This window comes from Numida meleagris, chromosome 2, assembly GCF_002078875.1.
Source record: "Numida meleagris isolate 19003 breed g44 Domestic line chromosome 2, NumMel1.0, whole genome shotgun sequence".
Classification (NCBI taxonomy): domain Eukaryota; kingdom Metazoa; phylum Chordata; class Aves; order Galliformes; family Numididae; genus Numida; species Numida meleagris.
Genome location: NC_034410.1, coordinates 142,654,556 through 142,678,631, shown reverse-complemented (window position 1 = coordinate 142,678,631; position 24,076 = coordinate 142,654,556). Strand labels below are relative to the sequence as shown.

The 24,076-nt window shown below is 40.9% G+C and overlaps 1 protein-coding gene across 3 annotated transcripts in view; it reads left to right on the top strand.

Moving 5' to 3' along the window:
* Positions 1–24,076, top strand: part of COL22A1 (collagen type XXII alpha 1 chain) — a 230,283-nt gene that overhangs the window by 95,735 nt on the left and 110,472 nt on the right. For all 3 annotated transcript variants that reach the window (XM_021388269.1, XM_021388270.1, XM_021388271.1), the window contains exons 8-12: positions 254–334; positions 937–1,050; positions 1,638–1,682; positions 5,547–5,600; positions 6,331–6,366. In XM_021388269.1, coding sequence (XP_021243944.1) covers positions 254–334; positions 937–1,050; positions 1,638–1,682; positions 5,547–5,600; positions 6,331–6,366 — 330 coding nt within the window. The remainder of the gene's footprint in view (positions 1–253; positions 335–936; positions 1,051–1,637; positions 1,683–5,546; positions 5,601–6,330; positions 6,367–24,076) is intronic.

Genomic DNA, 24,076 nt, shown 5'->3' with positions numbered 1-24,076 from the left:
TATCTGTATTAAAAACTGCTTCAAAGTTTTAATAGGCATATCAAGCTCATTAACACAGCACTCTTGGAGAATGCTGAGACACTGGTCCATTATTGATGGAGAGAGATTGTCTACAGAGCCACAGAATCATCACGAATTTATCTCCATCTGGATTTTATTTGTATTCCTCTGCACTGCATGTATCCAAACAAAAGGACGTGCAGTCTTTAATAATTCACTGTCTCTGAGACTATTGCCTCGCTTTGTCTTCCAGTTTGATCTTCAGCGGATGGTTATTTACTGTGATTCTCGGCATGCTGAGCTGGAGACCTGCTGTGACATTCCTTCAGGACCAGTAAGCTTCCTTTTGTCGTTAATTTATTTTCATATGAACACTCTTTGTTGAAATCTATTACACAAACCAGGAAATATATGACAGTATGGGTTTATCATTTTTATAAGGATGGTGAATCAAACCTAGCTATATAATTGGTAATTTAGCAGTGCCTGAAGAGAACCACTGTTAAGAGATGAGTACAAGGAGTTTGAAGTTTCCAAGTCACTTTTTCCCTGTCAAACTGTCATGGCAAAGAAAAGCCTGAAGTGATGATGGAACAACAGAACTTCAGCATGAAATACTCAGCACGAATCCCACTGGTTTTATTTGGGAAGAGCTAACACAGTGGCAATAGCTGCTTAGTTTCCTGTGCCCAGCTCTCAGTAGACACTTCCACTCTCCTTTCACTCTTCTCCCCTCGATCCTGGTTAAAGAGATTCATTGTTTGTTTTGCCACATTTTCCTCTATTGTTTGAATGAATGGCTTTTGTGGGATTTCATTCCTAACATACTGAACCGCGCATTATCCAGTAATGCTTATTCAGTTTCTCTAAAGTGGGTGGATGAGAAAGCTTTCTATTATCAAAGGCTTTGTCATGACCTTGAGTGTTTGGATATAGTGCCAGGTCACGGTCCTGACAGAAGCACCTCCTGTGGAAGTGAGGCCTACTGTTGGCAGCGAGCAAGTTGCCCACCTCAAGACTGTCAATTGCTCCTGTCCTGCTGGACAAAAGGTGAGTGCTGAGCATGTTTTCTTTTTGGTGAGTTGTATGGGTTTGGAAATAGAGGCATGATACCATGCAAGGGAGTTATAAGAAGGACTATGTTCATTTGTGAGGTGCTTTTAGACCTCGTGGTTCTAAGTATTTAATAGAAAGAGCCAGACGTGTTATTCGCAGGTGAGATATCTGTAGAGGTGATGGCAATCTTTCCAGATGTTTTCCTCTAATCTAACAAAGTGGTTTTTGACTAGACTAATGGTCTTGAAAGTAACTGTGAAAACAAAGTGGTTGTTTTTATCTAATTCAGTCATGTGTATCCTTCTTCAAATGAGTAAGAAGAAATTCTGGAGGTAAATATAGTCATGCTGAAAATATCTCATACCTTTTAATGATCAAGTGGTTGCTTCTATTGGCTGTGACTGGAACCTTTGAGCAGCCAGCTTCACAGTCATTTCTTTTGAGGACATGTCATCTTTAGTCTGCTATCCCCTAAAACCAGAAAACTTTTTTTTCTTCTGTCCTCAGTTGCTGCGGGACTGAGCCTCTCTCTGTGTTGTATAAGGAAAAGATCAGTCTGACTAATCATGTATTTTCTTTAGGGGGAGAGAGGCTCAATTGGCCCTGAAGGTCCTAAAGGTCAAAAGGTCAGTAGGATGTGCTTATTCATCTGTTTAATAAAAACAACAGCAAATAAAAAGATAGTTTCAGAGTAAGCTGAGAAGTTGAATATTTTGAGAAATAAGAATTAATTTAGCATATCACTTAGTTTAGATGCTTTTCAATGATCCTTGGAGTGCTGGAGGCTCTGCCTGGCTTATATCTTTTCTCTAGGCTTGCATTTGAGTCTCTGTTTCTACTCTGTGTTACTTTAGAATAAATGCGTTCCAAAATCTTTTCCTGTTGCTTCTAAACTGGCATTTTTGCAAACTACTGTAATTGCCTAGGTCATGCACAGCTTTCATGATGAGTCACCTTGAAACTCTTATGAGCTGAGCCTTGCTCAGCAACAACAGAGAGCTGTAGATTAGGTAGCAGCCTCCTCATCACTCTACAAAATCTCCCGAGACTTGGGCAATGAATTGCCCACAATCTGTTATTAACAAGAGTGTTTGAGTCACGAGCTAATATTAAAAACAGTCCACTTCCCTTAGTTTGCTTCTTCCTAGATAATAGGGTAGGAGAATGGTTGTGATGGCTGCTTTAAATTTCACAGTGCAACCTCTATATTATCTTGCATATTCTGTAAGCTTCTTTGACATGTGCATGCATACCTTCAACACACAGACGTTCCCCTTCTTGTTTGGCTCTAGTTAGAGCTGTGAAACAACAGACTGAGAGGGGAGCAGTTGTACTGGAAGAAAACAGAGATTCACATTGCTTTGGAGTTGGAAAGTCGTGGTGGTGGTTCCTAGTTTCACCATCTGTGTGATTAAAAAGCCTTTGGGGTGCAATCTGTATTCAAAACTGCGTCCATCTGAATCACTTCTGAAAATTCAGTCACTGTGAAACTAGTGAAAAAACTAACTGCAACCCAGGAAGAGGTATTCAGCTGTCCTGTATCAACTCCCTGTTGGAAAGGAGGAAAAGAGTCTTGGAAGGCCAGAAATCCTCAGCACTATTTTTTATCGGCGGTGGTTTCTTTTTCTTAGTTTGTTTTTTGGGCAAGTTTGCTCTTCTGTCTGCAGAGACAAGTTTTGAATGATGAGGATATGTGTTTTGGGGTATGTTTCTGCTGGCAATAAAGAACATGGGTACACTAATGCTCTGATGTGCACAACTGAAACTGCAGAAAATATTTCCTTATGTAAATATAAATAGTAACTTTGTATTTTAATCTGTGACAGCTTAAATAATGAGGGTTTGTTTTGAAGAATGGCAGAGCCAGGACTGTTGTGAGGAGGTTGCAGAAGGATGATAATGATTATAATAAAATCATCCTGCAGCTACATCCTGTTGTCTTTCTCTGCTTTGAAAAGGTCTATGCACTGATGAGGATGTCTGTAGTTTGTAAAACAGCACTGCGTAGGAGATATTAGGTGATTACGTGACGGGTATGTCCAAGCACTGCATCAGTAGGCTTTCATTAACAGATCCCCAAAGTGGGTGTCCCACCCCTCCAAGGTGGGTGACTCAATGGCTGTGCAGCTGTGTGTCACTTCTACTTGAGTTTAGTGGTCCATGACTTGCATACTACCAAGGCAGGACTGTGTCACAAGCTCTGGGAGCTGGGGATGACAACAGAACTGATGATTTAATACAGACAACTCAGCTTCTTTATCTGCTGAATAAGGCAAGGCATAGATATGATTCATCCCCAGGGCATGCCTTTGTTCTATGGGGGTGGTTGCCAGCTCTCAGCATTGATGGATCATGGATGCCAGCTCTATGGCTAGCATGGCACAACTTCCTTCAATGATCGTCATTCATATTTAGACCTGAAAAACTCTTCTAAAGTATGTAAAAGACCACCTTCTAGAGCGTAGCTGGAGGGAATGGCTCAAGTAGCGTCACAGAGAATAAGACAAAGCTACCTGTTCAGGATAAGTTGATAAATAGATGTGGCACTTAGGGACGTGGTTTAGTGGTGATCGGTTGGTGGTTGGACTTGATGATCTTAGAGGTCTTTTCCAACCTTAATGATTCTACAATTCTACAATTCTATGATTCCTGACTAGCAAATATTCAATTATTGAAGTTCTCAGTAGCGGTTCTTGCATAGATCAGCCAAAGACCAGCTTGTCACAGTCTGTGTTCTGTGTGCAGGAACTAATGCCTCTTTCTTCTCTGTGTTACTGAGCCATCCAGACGAAAATGCTGACAAGTGGTAGAAAGTGGACGCTATCTGCAGCTCCCCAGTATTACCATGTGGTAGATTAGGTCACACAGAAATGAGTGTCTTCTCTATTAGGCTTAGAAATGTCCATAATACGTTTTAGGATCATTCAGCTCGTCTCCTCATTTCTTAGATGGGTTATGTTTTAAAGCTGTGTTGTTGTTGTATGATACAAATCCAAGAGCTGCGTCTTCAAGAAAGACGAAGTAAATTAAGTAAACAAAGATCAAACCTATGAGTATTGTGATTTAAAGTGTGCTGTCAAGCAAGTACGGCATGAGAAAAGATTAAGCATTAATTACTTATATGTCTCTATTTAAAGTAAACTCATTAAGAAAGAAAGAAGTTATCACAAGAAGGTGGAAACAGTGATGTTAGGGCTCTGAGTCAGAAGTCATGATTTTCTATAGGAACATTATTATTACTGAGCATCTCTAATTAGGAGTGATTTGCAAGGCTGAAATCAAATCCTAAATAACTTGAACTCAAGGAATATTTAGGAGGACTGTAGACACTTGGGCATTATCCAAAAACATTTGACAGACCAATACTGAGAAATAATCTGTAAGGGGCTCTATGAACATATAAGAACCCAGGAAAGCAGCTGATTCAGCTGCATCAAAAAGCCATTATGTAGTTTATGGGAGTCACCTGAGAAATTAGTCCCACCAGGGAGTACTTTTAGGTCAGTGTTCAAAACCAGAGCAAATTTCCCCCCCCAAAAAGGGATTTCTGGAGAGACTGAAAATGGTAAGAAAGGGGGGAGGACTATAGCTCTCTTTTCCTAGGCTAAGATAGTTTCATAGGTTTTTTTTGGTTTTTTTTTTTTTTAATTTTTGTTTTGGTGTTGGTTTTCTTTGTTGTCACTGCTTGTTTTTTAACAAGATTAGCAATAGCTGCTGGTTTATTCACTCCTAGTATAAAGAAGGAATAATGGCTACTTGGATCTTTGTGTATGTGTTTGGGGGTTGTTGGTTTGTTTTTTTTTTTTGTGGGTGGGGAGGGTAAAGTAAAATCTCTTTTCAACAGTCTTTTTGCGTGTTACCTTTCTTTCATTTCCATTTGAGGAAGCAGTGATAGTGGTTGTGTGTTGTACCTTTCTACTAGCAGATCTTGAAAATCTGGTGTGCATCAAAGCAATGTTTTTTTGAAATTGGAAGTATAAAAATAACTCTAAAATCTTGACAATGTTCACAGGTTTATTTTTTTTTCTACATCTTAGGTGTACTCTCTCTCGGTCTTATGTAAACCAACCTTCTAAGTCATCCCTGGCTTACCAGAAAATAATGACTTTTGAAGTGCCTTGCCAGTGCACCTGGAAGACTTCTAGCAGTGTTTTCATATGAAAAAATAGAATAGAAAATCCATCCAAGTAATTATAAATGCAATGAAGTCCACCCCATCCTTCTGGGCTTCCAGCAGGACCTGAAATCTTGTCACTAGAGACAGGTGGAAACAGAAGTGTCCATAATCTCAGCCAAATTTTCATTTTACTGCCTTCCAAGAAAACCCAAAGCAAACAAAGCTACCCGTGAAATGCAAGCACCAGTGTGCTGCAGCTTACAAGTGAGGCCGGCAGGGAGGTGTAAGAAGACATCTCATCTGTTATTTCTGTGCCTGTTAGGAAGGGGGTGAATTATCTCTGTGTTACCAATGACCTTTCTTCTTTTCCAAGGGAGAAAGTGGCAGCCAAGGGCTTCCTGGACTCAGAGGAGAAAAAGGAGAGTCAGTAAGTAAGAAGTATCAGAACAATTTTAATTAAGGGAAATGAAATACAAGTAGCTGTTCTCTCCTATACACTGAACTTTTGCTTGTGATGTTGGTGTACTTTGAGTATTTTTTTCTTGCTGGGCCTTTGAATCAGGGAGAAGCTGGTACTTCTAGCATCCATTGGCATGTCTGAGAGAAATGGATTGAATCATCCCTGACTTCAGCTGATAACTGTTAGCCTTTCAGTCAGCATATGTGACTTAGATGTACTTGGTTTTAGCACAGCTGCGCATCCAGCATAGGACAGTACGAGGCAATTGCACTCAGGAGATGCAAATCTCTCCCAACAACATAAATTCAGCTGACTAAGATCCAGCTTCAATTAGTGCAAATGCCAGGCTGAGTTTCTAGGCAAGAAAATCTTTATCCTGAAGTAAAACTCATTCTAATATTGCTTGTTGGCATCTTTGGTTTTGGAAATGTAGTATTAGACTCCAACATGAATGTCAGATAAGATGCTTATCTGGTGCTGAAGTAGGAGAATTGGCGATGAGTTATCTATTTTAATTTGTTGTTGAGTTATTATCAAGGAATTTTGCCAAAAATGAATTCCCCCGTTATCTGTCCTGTGACTGTGTGTGTATATATGTATTTGTGATATATGGACATCAAAGAAAGGGTGCATATTTATTGCGTTGCTTGACATCCTTGCTATCAAATGTACACTTTCTTCTCTTCTGTATTTCTAGGGCAGAGCCTATGGCAGAGGAGAAAAAGGAGAAAAGGTATGTAGTACTGAAACCTTCACTGGACTAGTTGGACGAGAGATGCTAGCTTTTCCTTTACTTTAGCTCAGAGGGTACTTTTGGAGTGCACAAGAGGCAGTAGATGTGATACAGTTGGATCTTTGTGGGGAAATTTTATACTGGGTTAAGCTTCCCTCTGAAGAAAAGCTTTCAATTGTTCATTGCTTTTCCCCTTCATATTCTTTGACTTTCCTTTGTGCACTGGACATGTAAAATTATTAAATTGAAATCAGAATCTTTGCTTTATGTAAGCAGCTGTGAGTTCATGGAAGATAATACTGTAAAGCAACTGGCTGGAAGGATGGAAAGCAAACGGAATGTATAAGTTCAAGTTTATTGAATTTTCAACAGGATTAAATTTGGGGCATGAGGAGACTGAAACTCTTTTTTTTTTTTTTTCCATTGGATTTGTTCATTAATAACCTGTAGGATAAAAGCCAGAGTATTTTCCTACTGCAAATATGAGCTGAGACAGAGAAATAAGACTTGGAAGTTTCAAATTTAAAGATACAGAGTAAAACCAATGGAAATTGCTGGTTCACCTGTCTTGAAAAATACGTTATGATCAACAATGAGGAAAAAAAACACAACTGAACTAAACTACATTTAAAAGAGTGTGGGTTTCCAGACAGCTCTAGCCACAAGTTTCCCACTCTCAACAAAAAGAGGCTGCAGAGGACAAGTAGCTGTTTCTGTGTGCAGTTCCATATCACACCTAGTTGTGGATGTTTTCACCAAAATGAAATTTCATGTTGTGGGATGGGAAAACATTGACAGGAGGGTCTAGGAGGCAAATGGATGAAATAAGGAAGATGTCATGCTTCCTACTGAAAATGGGATTGAGTCTGTGGAGCTGTTTTCCAAGAGTTCTGTGGCTAACCAATTGCTCAGGGAATTTGAAACAGTATTGGTTTGTGGTCTGAAAGGAAGAATGCTGCAATAGCAAGAACATGGCATTTATGACCATTGCATCTTCTCATTTGTTCTTTCTGTGACTGTGATTTATTGATTGTATATGGTGGTAATGCGTCATGTGAAATTACAGTCTAAATGAGGGTTGCTCATGGCAGGAAATATTATTGAGCTGGGCTAGAGGCATGGGGGTTGTAAAGCACACATTTCAGCATCCATCTTCTTGTAGTCCTCCCACTGACAGCCAGTATTTAGCCTCTGAGACTCAGAACTCAGCCTTTGGAAACCAGCTCATGCTTGGCAGGTGGTGAGAGTCAGCAGTCTGATGGGAAACATGATGTTTATGGTGTGAGTTGTGCTGCAGTTGAGGCGAGTTCTTGTTTTCTTATGTTCTGATCTCTGCAAAAAGTGGTAGAAAACATCACTTCATCTCTGTTATTCCCATGTCTGGAAAAAAAGGTCTGCGAGTCTGGATGGGTGGAGGTAAAAATAAGAAGATCCAATGGACACAAAATGCTTGTAGAGAACTACTCTGACTGGGATAGCCAAACAACATGGGCTGCCCTGAACGACTATGTGGGCACAGAGGTCCATGAGTTGATGGCCAGTTTTTATTTATTTGGTACTCCTGCCAGCTCAGGCAGTGTGCGCTCAGCTGTGGAAGCTGTGCATTTGGTAAACAATGTGTGTGTGCCCAACAGCTTAGAGTCACTGCTGTTGGAGAGTGCTGGTCTATCTGCTGTGACTCACTGGCTTGAATAAAAAGGGGCCCTGGGGATATGGCACAGAGGGATATGGTTAGTGGGCATGGTGGTGATGGGTTGACAGTTGGACTAGATGAGCTTAGAGGTCTTTTTCAACCTTAATGATTCTGTGTGTCTGTAACTGTTCTTGAATGTGAAAGATCATCTTCAAGGTCAGCCTTCAGGTGTGAAGTTGAGCCTTCAAGAGAAAGCAGTAGGATTTTATGCTGGCACTGGGGGGGGATTGGGGGAAATCACTCATGCAAAAGTTTCTGTTCAGTGGATATAGAGCATGACTCTTTCTTTGTGCCAGAAGAAGCCTCCCTAAGAGGGAGGTAGCAAGAACTGTGGAAACATGGGATGCAAGTGTCTGTGATGTTAATTGCCATCCACACTCCTGAAAAAAGGAGGAGGGCAGTGTAGGAAATGAGACCCTTTCCAGACGGAAGAATGTGACACCCGAAAGGAAAGGGTTCACGTGACTCATTTTCCTTTGCCTGCTGTGCTGTAATGGGTGCATGAGCATGAATTCTTGTTTTTCACTGGCTGTGACAGATTTGTTTCCTTGGTTTTTTTTGTTGTTGGTTTTTTTTTTTTTTTGTGGGTATGGACCAGTGCGGGGAAAATGGGTCAGACATTGGACTTCAAACAGTTGCAGTCTGTGCAATCTTTGCTATTCATGTGCTGTGGGCTGGGTTGATAAAGGAAGGTTCTCACCTTTGGGAAGATTGAGGTGAGGACATGGAAATAATCCCCTTAGCGTATTGTTCTCCAGCTGTGCCAATGCCAAACACCTTCCAGACTATGCTTTTGCCAAGCATTATGTATGGGGCAATTATGTGGAGTCTGAGGTGTTTGTTAGAGGATAAATCCTGTGCTTTTCCAGGACAACAGAGATACTCCATTGATGGTGGAGTCACCAACCCTGGAGGCGTTCAAGGAACATTTAGATGTTGTGTTGAGGAACATGGTTTAGTGGGGTTATATTGGTGGTAGGTGGATGGTTGGACTGGATGATCTTGTAGGTCTTTTCCAACTTTGCTGATTCTGTGGTTCTTTCATACTGGCCTTGCTTCTCCAGATCATTTCCCTAGTTACACCACTAAGTTAAAGCCAGAATGGTGCTTGTATTAGAACGTATAACAGGCCAACCACATCATTAGTGGTAAACCAAAAGATAACAGTAGCTGTGGTTAAAAACCTAATTCATGTTGACATGAGGCCTTGTACGACTTTGAAAACCAAGAAATTTGCTGTGATGTCTCAAGTGACAGCCTAGCATGTTCCGCCAGGCCTAAATAACTCAGCTTGATAGAGGATGACCAAAGAATTGCACAGAGATATAAAAACAGACAATAACATAATGCACCTCCAGGTGATTGTCATCTGCTCTTGGGTGAATTTTCCTGTTCAGATGTGATTATGTTGCCCCTTCTCTGTATTGGATCTTAAATTTCTGCTGTTCACAATCATCTTTCAGCCCTTGAAGTGTTTAATCTCTGTGGCATTACATGTAGTCTGTTATATTTCTGCTCTTGAATTCATGCTGTGTCTTCATTGACTTGATTTGAACACACTTCTGTGACCAAGCTGCTAATTTTTACATGGTGAAATACCATCTATAACATGATCACCATGAACAGCAGTGTTTTGGCTTTATTTCATAGGAGTTATTCAAATAGATGTTTGTTAGAGCAGATAGTCTGGTCTTGCAGAGCTCATAACAAAAACCTTCAGACTTCTCTCATCCAAAGAAATAGTTGCAGGAGAGGAGTAAGGACAGAAAGAACAACTGTAGAGCATTTTAAAGTATAATTCAAGCAAGATGGAGTTTCACTGACTCTTGATCAAAGTCAGGTAAATCACATTTGACAATGGAGGTTCTGTACGGTATGAGATCTGCATTCCTGGGGCACAGCCATCCACATCGCAAGCTGTCCTGTCCCTTTAATACCCCATACCAAGTTTAACTTGCAACTTACATCTTGTCTTGCAAAGCACAGAATATTGTCCAGCAGTGCTGAGCCCGTTTTTTACATCGCCAAAGCCAATTGTGCTGAGGAGGCTCCATGGGTGAGAAGGTGCCTGCGGAAGCAGTAACTTTGAAGGGGATGTGGTGAAAATAAGTAACGTTGAGTGGCATGGGCACTTCACTAGGAAATATTTCTTTTTCATTTCATCTTCTGTTGGAAATGCTAATAGTTTAAAAGGAGCAAAATGAAGTTGCTTTTCATACAGTACGCTATATACTGTTCTTTGCACTCTGCTCAGGAGGATAAAACTTGTGTGTTTAAAAAAAGAATGATTACAAATTCACTGAAGAAAGGCATCTGCCAAGATCTATTCAATACAAAGTAATTGTCTCTGCTTTAAGATGTCTGCAAGTCATTTTTAATTATGATCTGCAATAGCAGGATGGTAAGCTGGAGAAGCATCCAATGAGGCCACTGCTGCAGATGAGATATGGGTTATCTATTCTTATAGTTTTGTGTTCAACTCTTGATGAATATCCCTAACAGCATCATTGCCCAGGAGGGGACAGATTTTTCCACAGTCCATTGAGGGTTTGGCCAACACTGTCTGTAGCTGTTATATAAGAGTTTCCAGCTCCTGGTGTGCAGAGGAACAAGGTACAGAGTAGCTTGGTTATTAATATATTTTCCCGTGGGACAAACAAAGAAGAAGGAATAAAAGGGGTTTCAGTGGAAGGGTTGAGTCAAGTGATTGCTTCTGTGATTTTTCCACAGGAAGCCAATCTAGCACTAGAGGAGAAAAACAACCAGGAGAACCCACCTTCACCTGTGGATATTTGGATGAAGGTTTCATTATGGATTACTGTGCCCTATGGGAGTTCTGTTGATAATATGTTTCCAGGAGTATCTGAGCTTTCCCTTTGTGCCTTATCTATTCTCCTTCATGCTAATAATCACACATCCAGCAATGAATATGAGAAACAACTTTAGAAGATTGTCCTATATTCTTCTAACAATGTAATTTTCGTTTCTTCTGGTTTTTTTTTTTGTTTTTTTTTTACAGTAATGACTTGCCCTGATAAAATTGCATGGGGATTATTATAGGATTTCTAATGAGAATAAAACCTCTGATGTGGCTTGCTTATTAGAAAAGCAGTGACTGCAGAGCCAAGCATAGAAAAGCAGGCAGGTAGTTAAGGCTCTGGACTATGCTGCAGGAGACCTAGGCAGAAAGCTTGGCTACAACAGATTTGCTGAATTTGGGCAAAGTCTTTGCTCCTGTAAAATGAAGCTGGAGAAGCACTTTCCCTCCAGACTTTGAATATCCTTCCTGCTAGATCCTTCAAATAAAGCCTTTGCTTCCCCTTCCCTGATGTGTCTTCCAAACTGGATATTTTTAGGCGTTCTGGAAAATCTTTAGGAAAAGCTATGGAAAGTACCCTGTTAGATGAAATCTATCCACATCCATCCCTGCGCTTTGCCCTGAGGCAGCTGAATATTGGAAAGGCCTGACCTGAAATCTGTGTCTCATCTTTACCCCAGCACTGTGCCATCAGCATGGCTTACTAAATTATCATGACTGGATGCTGATGCTTTCCATAGCTCTCAGAGTCCCTTCTCAGCCAGCCTCTGGGGAAATTGAGCTATATTTAAGAGGATTTGGACTTGATAACTGTCTGAACAGCACAGCAGCCCAAACAAGGCCTAGAGCCCCCCAGGAGCGCCATCCACACCTGAATTTTTCAGTGGTGAAATAGTTCAGTTTTGGGTCCCTCACTATTAGGAAGGCACTGGAGCATGTCCAATGAAGGGCAATGAAGCTGTGAAGGGTCTGGAGCACAGGTTTTATGGGGAGAGGCTGAGGGAAGTGGGATTGTTCAGTCTGAAGAGGAGGCGGCTCAGGAGAGAGCTTAGTGCTTTCTACAGTTCCCTGAAAGAAGGCTGTAGTGAGGTGGGCATTGGCCTCTTCTGTCAGGTAACTAGTGATGGGATGAGAGATAACAGCCTTATGTTGCACCAGGGGAGGTTCAGACTGGATATGAGGAGAAATTTCTTCTCAGAGCGGTGAGTTATTGGAACAGGCTGCACAGGGAGGTGGCAGATTCACCATCCCCTGGAGATGTTCAAGGGAAGGGTAGATGTGGCACTGAAGGACATGGTTTAGTGGGTGTGGTGGTGAGGGGTTGATGGTTGAACTAGATGATCTTAGTGGTCTCTTCCAACCTTAATGATTCTATGATTCCATGAAAGCAGTGCCTCTTGGTTGAGGCTGGCTGGCATTCAGGAACTTGAGGCTCAAGCAAAAGGAGTGCAGGTCTGCGCTTCAAATGTAGCTGGAGTCTAGCATGGTATGGTGATTTGAGGGCAAGGAGCGCTTTTGCTTGGATGAGTATAAAGAATGCTTTTTGGGCTGTGTGTGTGACTCAGTTGCTAGAAGTGGCATTTTAGACCTGCAAAGCAGTAATAATGTTTGGGAGTTAGGTCCCTGGGTGTCCAGGTGCAGCAAGGACTAGTTACACACCAAGGGAAATGGAGTGGGAGCTGAGATACCATGGCTGGCAACATAGGGACCTCACTGATCAGGGCTTATCCCACAATACCCCTGCTATGGAGCACAGTTAGGCAGTCATTGTTGCCAAAAGCCCATATGACCAAATTGGTCCCAGGTGATGTAACAGGTTCAAGTCCAAGCTGGAAAGCCGAGTCTGCAAGTCAGGATCAGAGACATGGTCAGGATGCTTCAGTGCATTTCAAGCAAACACTAAATGTGAGAGTTTCAACTTAAAAACAGCTTGAAAATGAAGGGGAATAGCCAGCTGAGCTCCTAGGAGCAGGGCATGTGCCATGAGCTCTTACACCACGTGGAACTTATGCCTGAAAGGATATGGAATTGGTCTTTATTCCTGCAGCTTCTAAGTAAAACTAATGATCTCTCCAGGAGCTGATGTGTGTCTTCTCACCAATGCAACCTTGGGGTTTGGAAGGTGCTGCTGATAGGTTATAGGCCTTGTTTTGGCTGCTTTGCTGTTCAGATAGTTAACAAGTCCAGAACCTCTTAAATATAACTATTTCCCCAGGGCTGGCTGACTGAGAAGGGACTCTGAAAGCTTTGGGAAGCACCAGCATCCAGGATAGCGAGCAGTGCTCTTTCAGCCAACACTTCTGGAGAGTAACAAGATGTGAGAATAGCTCAAAGTTCAGATATACTATTGAGATGGAAATTGGAAAACAGAAGAAAAATCCAATCACCCAATAATTGGTACTTGCTGGAGACAAGGTCTGCTGCCTAAGCACTTGGTTCTTACCACTCAGACCTTGTTAGTTTATTGCCAAATAAAAAAATAATGTGAGCATACCTCAGATTGACTTGGTGATGAAAAGTTAAAGTGCAATAGCTGTAGATTTTTTCCTTTTTTTCTTTACTGCTGCTAGGAATCATCTCTCTCAGAATCCATTTTTAGCTACTAACTTCACCCAGTTAAAGTCATTCAGTGCTTAACCTCCTCATTCAGTATTTACACATCTGTATAATCTTACACATCTGTATAATATAACCTCATCCACTTCATAAAGCTTTCATGCAGCTCACTGGAGTAGTTTGTCTGTCTTTCCTGTTCTGAACTTCAACACAGCTCACTCATTAATGGTAATGTCAGTACCTGCCTTAGTGCTCTGAGTACTTTCTGAATCCTCTTGCGCCTGCAGGCAATTTCAGACTGCACCTTGAATATTTTTGAGTCCTCTTAACTGTAGCTAAAGTATATTCTGCACAGCTAAATAACTGTGGTTTTATGGAGTCCTTTTTCTTAACAATAATTAGAGGGTTTTGTGGTTTTCTGTGACCCAGAATAACAGCTGCAGATTGTAATAAACAACTTAAAACCAGATAATGTACTAATTGTGCATCACAACGGCTTAATTATCAGCGGTACAAGAATACTAGTAACTTGTTTTTGCTTACCTAAACTTAGAAAACAGTTGTTATTTTTTTTCAGTGTTAGTTTCTGGCTTGCAGACGCATTGCTGGTATATAATGACATCTACTGGCAAGCAGACTTTGCTCCAGTGCTTCTTAGCATTCTTCGCCAAGATCCACTTGTAGTGCAGAAAGGAAGAAAAATGAGAAAGATTTGCCATATTTGTGCTTCTTCTGATAGAAGAGCTGGAGGGGAGAGGAGAGGAAAAGAAAAAAGAAAATATATTCTCTTGATTCTGTCATTGATACTCTTGTTCAAATTAAAGACGATCCTGAGAGTGATATTGCTGTTGATAGGTATGGATTAGCTGTCTGTTAGGTGCAAAAGGAAAAAAAGCTTTTCTGGAATATTGAAATAGATCTTGTAGCCTATTGAATTACAGATAGCATTACACAAAGCAGGTTGCTATGACCTATCAAAAACATTGTAAGTTTTCTCTGCCCCCTCACGTTTTCACAACTACTCCTCCAGTCCATGGTAGCCATGGAGCTTTTCTTCCCTCTAAGTGTCTCTGAGTTTAGAGCAGGGGCAGTGTCACAAGCTCTGGTCCCCTGCTGGAATTGAGGATCCCAGACTTCTCCTTCCCATGGTGTGTTCCACTTCCACGGATCAAAACTTGGCTGATCTTCCTTGGCCAAAGCTGGACACTGTGGCTCTCTGAAGCTGGTACCATATCAGAACTATGTGTCAAGCTGTTTTATACTGTCCTTGATACAAACAATCTGTACATTTCTCCTTTTGGATCTCCCACCCTTTGTCTTTAGCACTACCTACAGTCTGGAGACCCAGTGTTTGTTTCTGGTACTGTCTTTGGCTCCACATGAAATCTTGTCCTCAGCTTTTCCCCTTCTGCTGTGATTCTTGTGCCTCAGTGTTTCCAGATGTAAAATGTAGAGAACAATCATTACTTTTATAATGCACTCTGAGGGGAAGAAAACCGAGGGAGTAGCGTTGTTGCATATTGGTTTATAAAACCAGTATGTTTGGTTGGACCAATCCAGTTTATAACATTGGGAAAGACTTGACTGACCAGCTTTATGCATTTTTGTCAACGAGCAGAGGTTTATAACTACAAGAAGGCTGAGGAACCCCGGAGGAGCTTGATAAGGCTGTAATGTGCAGTAGCTGATTTATTTTATTTCTTAAAAATAAGCACAGTCTCTTCACCACATGCATAGAAGCTGAGGGAAGAAATCATGGACTAGGTGATGTGATGAAGAACTTGCTGCAGCGAAGTGCTGGAGTAGACTGTAAGTGGTGAATATGGAATAGCAGAAGCAGTAAACATTTAGGAGCAGATTAACACTGGAGTTGGAGTACTGCAATCCTACTTCTCTGCCCCAGTACGCTCTTCTTGGATGTACAAAATGATACTGAAATGTTCAAAAGGTATGTGGAGGTCTGGAGTATCAGAGGCTTCCCAGAAGAAGAACAAAAGGAAGTAACATTTTTCTAGCAAAACAAAACATCAGCCCATATCATCCATAAGCTCCAAAATATTTTTGGTGTGCTATTTATAGATTTAAGAACATAAATTAATCAATGTCGTGATGTATGAGTGGATTATTTTTCTACTTCAGTAACACTTTTCCTCTGGCACTTGGCAAGTCATTTCTCCAGTCCTGAGCTCTGGCAGATGCTAGGAAGGAGCATCAGCTCTTCCTTTGAGACAAGAAAGGTTTTGGAGCAGAGCTGCTCTGTATTTCACATTTCAAAGCGTTCAACTAATGAGCCTCAAACTAAGAAACCGCTTGTCTCAAACATGCAAAGCAGGAAAATGGAAAATTCAAATTTTAGTAACAGTTCTACATCAGCAGAAATTTGGGAGGGATGAATAAGGACTTCTTACTCATGTCATATGTGGTATTATTGTTTTTCCAAGTTCAAATATAGAGGGTTGGTTTTTTTTTTTTTTTTTTTTAATGTTCAGGGCATGTTTTGCCACTGGAAAAAGACAGGAGATCTTATTGTCTGGTCTGGTTACACAAAGCAAATCTGTCACCCTTTGCTATCTTTCACAAGCAGAGGATCATAGCTTTCACTGTGTTAAGACAGGATATAAATGATCTGCCAATCAATCCTCATCTTGATACATGTTGTTCTACAACACAAAGACATTTTTGCTTTCCCTTTCACGCTTAGGTACTCCAGGGGCCATCAGTCTGTGCTGTATGTGCATCTTGATTAGCCCAAGGACTTCAATCCTGCTTTCCTGTGATGAACTTCTGCTGTTTGCAAGGATTGGTGCATAGGTAGAAGACCAAGAGAGATGCAAGCATATCAGCTGAGCTGTTTCTTGCCTTTCCATTGTTTTCCTTTCTAGATGGAAATTCACCTCACAGAAAATAATGATTTTGCTTCTTGTAATCCAACCCCTTGAATCCATTTTTTTCCTCTGGCATTTCCTCTTTGTAGTGGGGTTGTGGCACCAATCGACTTCAGTTACCTTTTGCCTCTTATGCTGTATGTTCAATCAAAACTAGGTCTGCAAACAATTGTGTTTTTTTTTTAACTTGTGAAGATTGTGTTAGTTGATCGAACAGCTTGTATAGCTGTTAAACAGAAGAACTCCAAATAAAATATTCAGTACATCGTTATCTCTATTTCTCTGTTGCAGAGGTAGATGTATACTTCAAGTAAATCCTCTACTTGGGGCAGCCTTGATACAGAAAAATTGATAGTTCAACAGCTGCCAAAGGTGTCTGACCATCCTCCTCTTTCAGAAATCTCATGTGTAGTTAGTGAAGGAGTGTCACAGTGAGGTGCAGATAGTGTGAAACTAATGGACAGGATCTTGGGTGCTTTGAAGTCTTTGGAGGTTCTCAGGCTATTATGAGCTCCACAGTGACCTTCATTGGGGTATAACTAGTTACCAAATCACTAAGCTCTATTGAACTTTCTCACCTGCAACACCAAGTTGATGGGTGAAAATGTGCTAAATTCACTGACAACACACCTGCTGTAACTACTTAGATGCAAAGTTGGAGAATCAGGTTTCTTCAGAGAAAGGTATCTGTTGGGATCCCTGAAAAAAGGTGCACTTACCCTAGAAAAAAAACATTTAGTGACTGGGATCATGTGATGAAGGTCAGAAGACCCATTGTTGGTCTCATGGTAGGGTCCGTGTTGTTCATGATAAAGGTTAAAAGGTTCAGACACCCTTGAAATGCAAGCTCTCCTGAATTTCTTCTGCTAAAGTAACTTTTGGGAACAACTGACATCTATGCAATTGAATGCAATTGGAAAAAAAAATCTTTGCAGTATAAAAAAAAGGTCATAACTATCATTTAATCAGCTCACTGAATACTGGGTTTCCTGATAGATTAAGCACACCTACAGCTTCTACAGATTGCTGTGTATCGTGTCCACATGGCCTTTCTGTTTATTAAATCAGAATATGATACAGTGAACAAGCAGGATAATTTTCTTCCTTTCTTAGAATGAACAGAACTCCCAGATAAGATGAATGTTGTATTTCTTTTAGAAGTAGAAGATAATCCCAGCTTTGGTGTCAAATTTTCCAAGATATTAATAGGATTTTAGCATCATTAAGCTAATAGAATCCTGCATCTGTGCCTTAGAAAATGGCAGTTTTGTGCTGCCTGTCTGGTCAGCAGCTTTTGAAAATGGAGCTGAGCAACATATACACTGCAGTTCTGCATCTCAGTTGGTCTGCAGATCACTCCTGACCTTCACTGGAAAAAAAAAACCCCAAACAAATAAAAAATCCCAACCAAACTTAGAATTGACAATATTTCTGAAGAAAAAGCTATTACATCCTTCTCAACTCATGCTGTCTTTTGGAAGTGCTCTCAAGAATTTGGACCTGAAGATCATATTGAGCTTGCAACATCTCTTGCATACTTCTTCTATGCTTTTCTCATCCAATAGTGAACACTGTTTAGTGTGGAGCAGTGGATCAGCACTGGGCACTTACTCAGTTTTCTGGTTTGTCCTTTGTTATCGTCAGGTTGCCAAGTTAAATGCAGGTCAAAGAACAATGAGAGAGAAAGAATAAAGTTGCCATTAGAGCATCAACCTAGGACAGAGGAAATCTGCAGTGAGTTTCCATCTTTGTCCCAAACCCTATGACCTTCCATATGTTTTCTGTTCAGTTGCACCTCTGACTCATCACCCTCATAGTGTGAAAACAATAATACAGTTGCTGTAAATTCTAATTTCACAGGGATATTGTGAGTTTAATTAACAAAGGAGAGAGGGGTATTAATGGTGGAATGGTAGCACTGTGCAATTTAGTATTGCTTTTGTTACCATCTCATCTTGCCCTTCTTGTTCTGTTTTTATTCAGCTTTTGTATCCTACCTAGGATATAGATCCCCTGGTTTGTAGAGCTGTCAATATGCTGGGTGTCTGATTCATGGAGTTCCGCTTGGCAGAGTTTTGAAGGTCACCCACTGATACCTCTATTGATGTTTTGTGACAGGGTTAGAAATTTTTATCGCATTCTGGGATTAGAAAAGTGATACTTTTTGTGGTAGGTGTAGACCAATTTGGAAGGGAATAAAAAGGGTGTATAGAATTCACCTCAGTGTGGTATATCTTCTGTAGGCTGCTTTGTAAGGTGAAGGAAATGTCCGGTGATTTACTTGAATTTGACAGGAAAATAAGAATCTAACCATGTGTTTTTGGACTGACTTTTTTTCCATTATTTTCTCATTTAGTTTCCTCTCATTTCTATTAATGTAGGTCACAACCCAGAGTTTGGAATAAAATATGTGATTATAGTTCACAGCTGTTCTCAAGTTGGAAGAAATATTTGTAAACTTGGCAGCTGCTTAAGGAGCTGCAAGTGAAGGAAAGGAAAGAAGTTAAACTTGAGCAGATTGCTTAAAAAGCATCACTGATGGGTTATTCTATCCTGTGCTTTTGATGTCTTTCTGGAATCAGGTAGTAAAGAATTGTTCTATCTCCGTATCTCATCTTTTCTGCAGACCACTTCCTCCTCCATTTTAGGTCTGTTTTCATAGAAAATATTCTGTGAGGCTGGATATGGCAAAATCTATGTTTTAGTTGTTCCTGCTCTGAGGAAACATATCATCTAGTAATTAGGCTATCTACTTTGTAATTTTATAATTATTTCCATTCAGCCATCTGAGGATCAACATGGGATGTGGATATAATCTGGTTACAGACAATATACATTGCGTTCAGCAATTATATGGGGTAGTAAGGCTCAATATCCCTTTGTACTCAACTCTGGTGAGGCTTTACCTCAAGTACCATGTTCACTTTTGGACCTCTCGCTACAAGAAAAACTTTGAGGCCTGGGAGCATGTCCAGAGAAGGGCAACAAAGCTGGTGAGAGGTGTGGAGCACAAGTCTTATGGGGAATGACTGAAGGAATTGGGATTGTTCAGTCTGGAGGAGACTCAGCGGAGAACCTAATGCTCTCTGCAGCTGTCTGAAAGGAGGCTGTAGTGAGGTGGGGGTCAGCCTCTTCTCCCATGTAACAGCGATAGGATGAGAGGTAATAGCCTTAACTTTCACCAGAGGAGGTTCAGTTTGGATATGATGAAAAATTTCTTCTCTGAAAGAGTGGTGAGGCACTAGAAGAGGCTACTTCCCAGGGAGATGGTGGAATCACTGTTCCTAGAGGTGTTCAAGAAGAGGCTAAATGTGGCACTGACGGACATGTTTTAGTGGGTACGGTAGTTATTGATTGAAGGCTGGACTAGATAATCTTAGTGGTCTTTTCCAAACTTAATGAATCTATAAATGTATGAAAATAACCCAAGAGAGGTAAATCTTTGGATAATACAAAACAAATTAAGCTGTGTGTGCATTAGGTGAGCATGTAATGGAAATTTTGAGAAGATAACATCAATTTTTAAAAAAAGACCCTCATGACCATGGAGGGATCCTTAACCTACAGCTGACATGATTTGGTAAATTCATACAGCAGCAGTATACAAGGAAGACATCCTCACTCAAATCTAGAAATGAGATAACTCTGCTATTGCAGACAAGCTAATAAAGAAACCTGACAATGCATGTTTATACTTTCACAGCTCACCTTTGTATTTTCAATAGCTGTGGTAACCCAAAGTTGATGGGTGTATCATTATTCGTAGTCACTCTAATACTCAGCAGCAGCTGAGATTTGCCTGGGCTCTGAATTCCCTCATGATGTGACATTTCCTTTTTCCCATTGGATCTGGAAAAATCTTTTTGTTTTAGTATGGCTTAGAAAATATTCACAATTTGCTCACAGAATTTCTATCAATTCCTTCATGAAAGAGTTTTCAGAGTTACTTATCTAGTGCTGCATCCTCAGAGTTTGCAATATTCAGTATTTTTGGAAGTTCCTAAGCCAAACTGCTATATTTTTTAATACACCTACTCACAGGTACAACTACATGCACACTCAAGCTTTTTTCCACAAAACTATTGATGAAAGGAACAATAGGTTGCTCCTCCTAAAGCATGAAGGTACCAGAAAGTGTTGGCTAAGCCTGAGAGAAGCTGCCTTAGAAGCTGCACCCTATTCCTCTTAGTTGTAGTTTCTCCTTCTTCTTCCCAATTCCTCAGAGGTCTGGTCCTTGTGACTTCCCAGTCTAGTCCAGATGTTTCTCCAGAAAGAGACAACCAGTTGAAGTTCAGATGTCCATAAAGTAGATGGGTAACGGTAGGAATACATGGGATAAACAGTTACATATGGTTTACATGTCACCACCAGAATCTCATTGTGTTGAAGCTGGGAGCACAGCCAGCTTGTGAATACACATTATTATTTTTATCCTTCTCAGTGTGCACAGCTACACTTGGCCTTGGTGCAAGAAATGCAATGAGCTTTTCTTCCTCAGGGCTTAATGCCAGCTGCTGAAGCCGACCCATTTCTCACAGTGTGATGCCCAGACCCTTCAGCCCAGTGCACTTGCATCCATGTTTGCTTGGTAGCTATTTTACTAGCCTGTGCCCTTTGCCTCTGCTATTTCTTTGTTATATTTACTCATTGCTTGCAATTTTGAACAGAGCTTTCAAGTGTAGTGACTGTCATTTAATATTTATTCATACAGTGTCCAACAGAGTGACAAAGGAAACAAATGAGGCATTGCTGTAATTCAAGTGAATAATCACAGAATCAATTTTGAAAAGCATAAAGTGGCATTTGTAGGAATATGTAGCTACTTGTGAGCTACCTAACTTCTCTGTGCTCATAGTCTATGCCAGTGTATATCATCAGTAATTGCAATACCTACCCAGCCCTCTTTTACTCAGCAGTATCTGCTTCCATATAGCTGATAGCACTCCAGGGCTATATTACGTGAGAATTCCTGTGGTCACTTTGGATCAGGTGGCAGTTTTCCAGATAAAGGCCCTTTTGACAAGTATTTTGCCAACAGTGAGCTCTTGTTAACATTTGTGGGAAGGTTTGATTAAAGGCTGCTGGCTGTGCATCACAGAGGATGAAATTAAACATACGTGGCTGGATTTTCAGTGGATGAGAAAAGGACGGCATGCTCAGGAGCCTGAAAAGGACAAAAGTACTCAGGAAAATCTCCTGCCTTCCTATTGAGCCTAATTGATGGAGTTGTAACCTCCTCAGCGTGAACTCCTCTTGAACATAATCATTTCAGGCCCTTGTGATTTCTCCTTGGCCAGTGTTGTCATTCTCTAATTATTGAGTCTTAGTAAGTGGTTTCCAGGAGAGATGCACTAGCTCTTTTGCTAACCGAACTGACCTCACTGGAATAGAGTGAGGAGGACACTGACACCTTTTGGGTACACCATTACTTTCCAAGGTCTTGGTGGTATGTTGAGCATGATGGTTGAGATCTTACCTAATTAAAATTTCCGTTGAAAAGAAGGGATTGTTCTGTGATGCAGTTCATGAGGTTGAGTAGTTAAAAATAGAATAAGTAGCTTAGTGAAGTAAATTGCCCTGGCAACAGGACTCTGTTCCAGTTAGCTAAATCCTCGGTGGGGGTTTTGGCAGCTGGCTGCAAGCTAAGGGTGCAAGTTGTTGGTAGATTTCCATCCCTACTGTCACAGATCCTTTGGCACTATATGAGAGCACAGCAATGTCAAGGCTTTTCAACGAAAGTGGCAGAAGTAGGAGGCCTTTCAACTCTGTTGAGTGCTGTGGTTCATTGGTGGTTCCCCAGTGGATGTCAAATTTGTCTCCACAGACTAGGTTGTTTCTGAACAGTTTTCTAGTAAGGGCATTGGATACCTGGAGATTGGCACTGCAAGCTGGTTAAACATTGCAGCTTTATTTCTAGTGAGGGGTTAGTTCTGTGATGGGCTGCCTGATGTGTGCCACACAGTGCTTCAATTTATGCAGCAGGGTAGAGGCTGTGGCAGTAGATACAGGTGGAGGAAATGTCTTTACTGAGATTCTTGGAGTGCTAAGCTTTACTGGATCACATATTCTTTGAGCGCAATGCAACCTCGAAGGCCCTCTCCCCCTCTTGCTGACCCTCGATCTGATCAGTGGGCTGACCAGCTGCCTCTGTGTGCATGGTCACCAAGTGGAAGAGAGTCTGCAGTTCTATCCTACAAATGCCCTTGCAGACCCTTGGCTGTGAAGGCCATTGGATTGCTCTTGGCTTCACATCTCTGCAGGCAGCTTCTTGGGATATGCGGAAAATCAAAAGGGAAAAATAATGCTATTTCAGCCATAAATAAAGGTCTTTCTCCTCTGCTAGGATGCAATTAATTTAGGATGCAAATTACCAGTTGTGTTTGGGAAGAGGAGCAGCCTTGTATTCAGAGGTCTTCAATGCCAAAGTGGATGAACTGTGAACAGCTTGGTGTGAGTTCACTGTTGCTTTGAGTGGGAGGCTGGAAAAGAAATCTTATGAGGTTCTGTCCAATATGGATGGCTAAATGAATACTGCGCATGCAACTTATTGGTTGATAGCAGGGTTATTTTATTCAGCTACATAAAAGAGCTCCTCCTTCACAGAACAAAAAAATAAGACAAGTGAAGAAGTTATTAACCCCATTCCTTTGATTTGCAAAGACAAAAATCGTTCTACCTGTGCTGCACACTTTGCCATGGAACAGCAGTTCCTTCAAGTTATATTGACCTCCTAGAACAAGTGATTTCCTTAAAAATCACATTTGCTACTTTATGGGTTTTCTATTTCATTAGGGACCTATTCAAATACAGCAGATTTGATTTTTGCCGCCAGTTGCAGTGGAAATTCTAGGCCGAGTGCTTCATGACGGTTCACAGTTAGTGAGAAATGTGATTATAAGAGTATTTAATGACTTTAATTTGCATATATAGTACAGATAATTTCCAGATACTGTCTTTTATTAACCTCTAACTGGCAAATATACCTATAAATAAATAAGGTCAGATTTTATCATTCTGTCTGACATTGACTGGAACCTTGCCTTAGGAATACATCCATCTAAGTCTGCTCAACTACTCATGCAGGAAAAAAAACATCACAAATAAGGCTGAGAATGGCAGAATTTGGCCTGTGTTTATCTGCATATGAAGGTAGTCTATACATGTGTTTAAAGGTAACTTAGAAACTGACAGTTGCTGGATAAATTCATGTACTTGGTTTTAATGTTCTTTCAATGGCATTTTTCCTGTTATTACTTAGGTACAGAAGTAGACAGGGAAAAGCTCTCAGTGGATTAGCTCTGCTTTGTGCCATGTCATTTGCCAGCAGTGCTAGCTGCTTTAATGTCCCATGCACAGATATCTACCATTTCAGGTAGTGGAGATGCTGGTAAACATCCTTTGAAGGACACATGCCGATATCTCTTGTAAAACCCAGTAATGCTGTATCCTAGATGCCATCAATTGGAGAATGAACATGCAGGACAGGTATAGGCACGCTGCTGGATCACGATCAAGTACCCCTCAACAGTAGGCATAATCTTGCTCCATCCACTGAGCACTGAAATGTGCTCTGAATCTTTGAAGACATTAGCTGTTGAGTGTGAGGAGTAGCTATTGATAAAGATCTAAATGGAGTGGCTTCCAAGGCGTACATTTCAGCCTACATTGAGCAGGTAAAAGTGGAAAAAATAATGTATCTCTAGCAGTAGGTTGGCCATGGAAAATTTCAAGTACTTTGGAATGTGGCGGTAGGAGAGT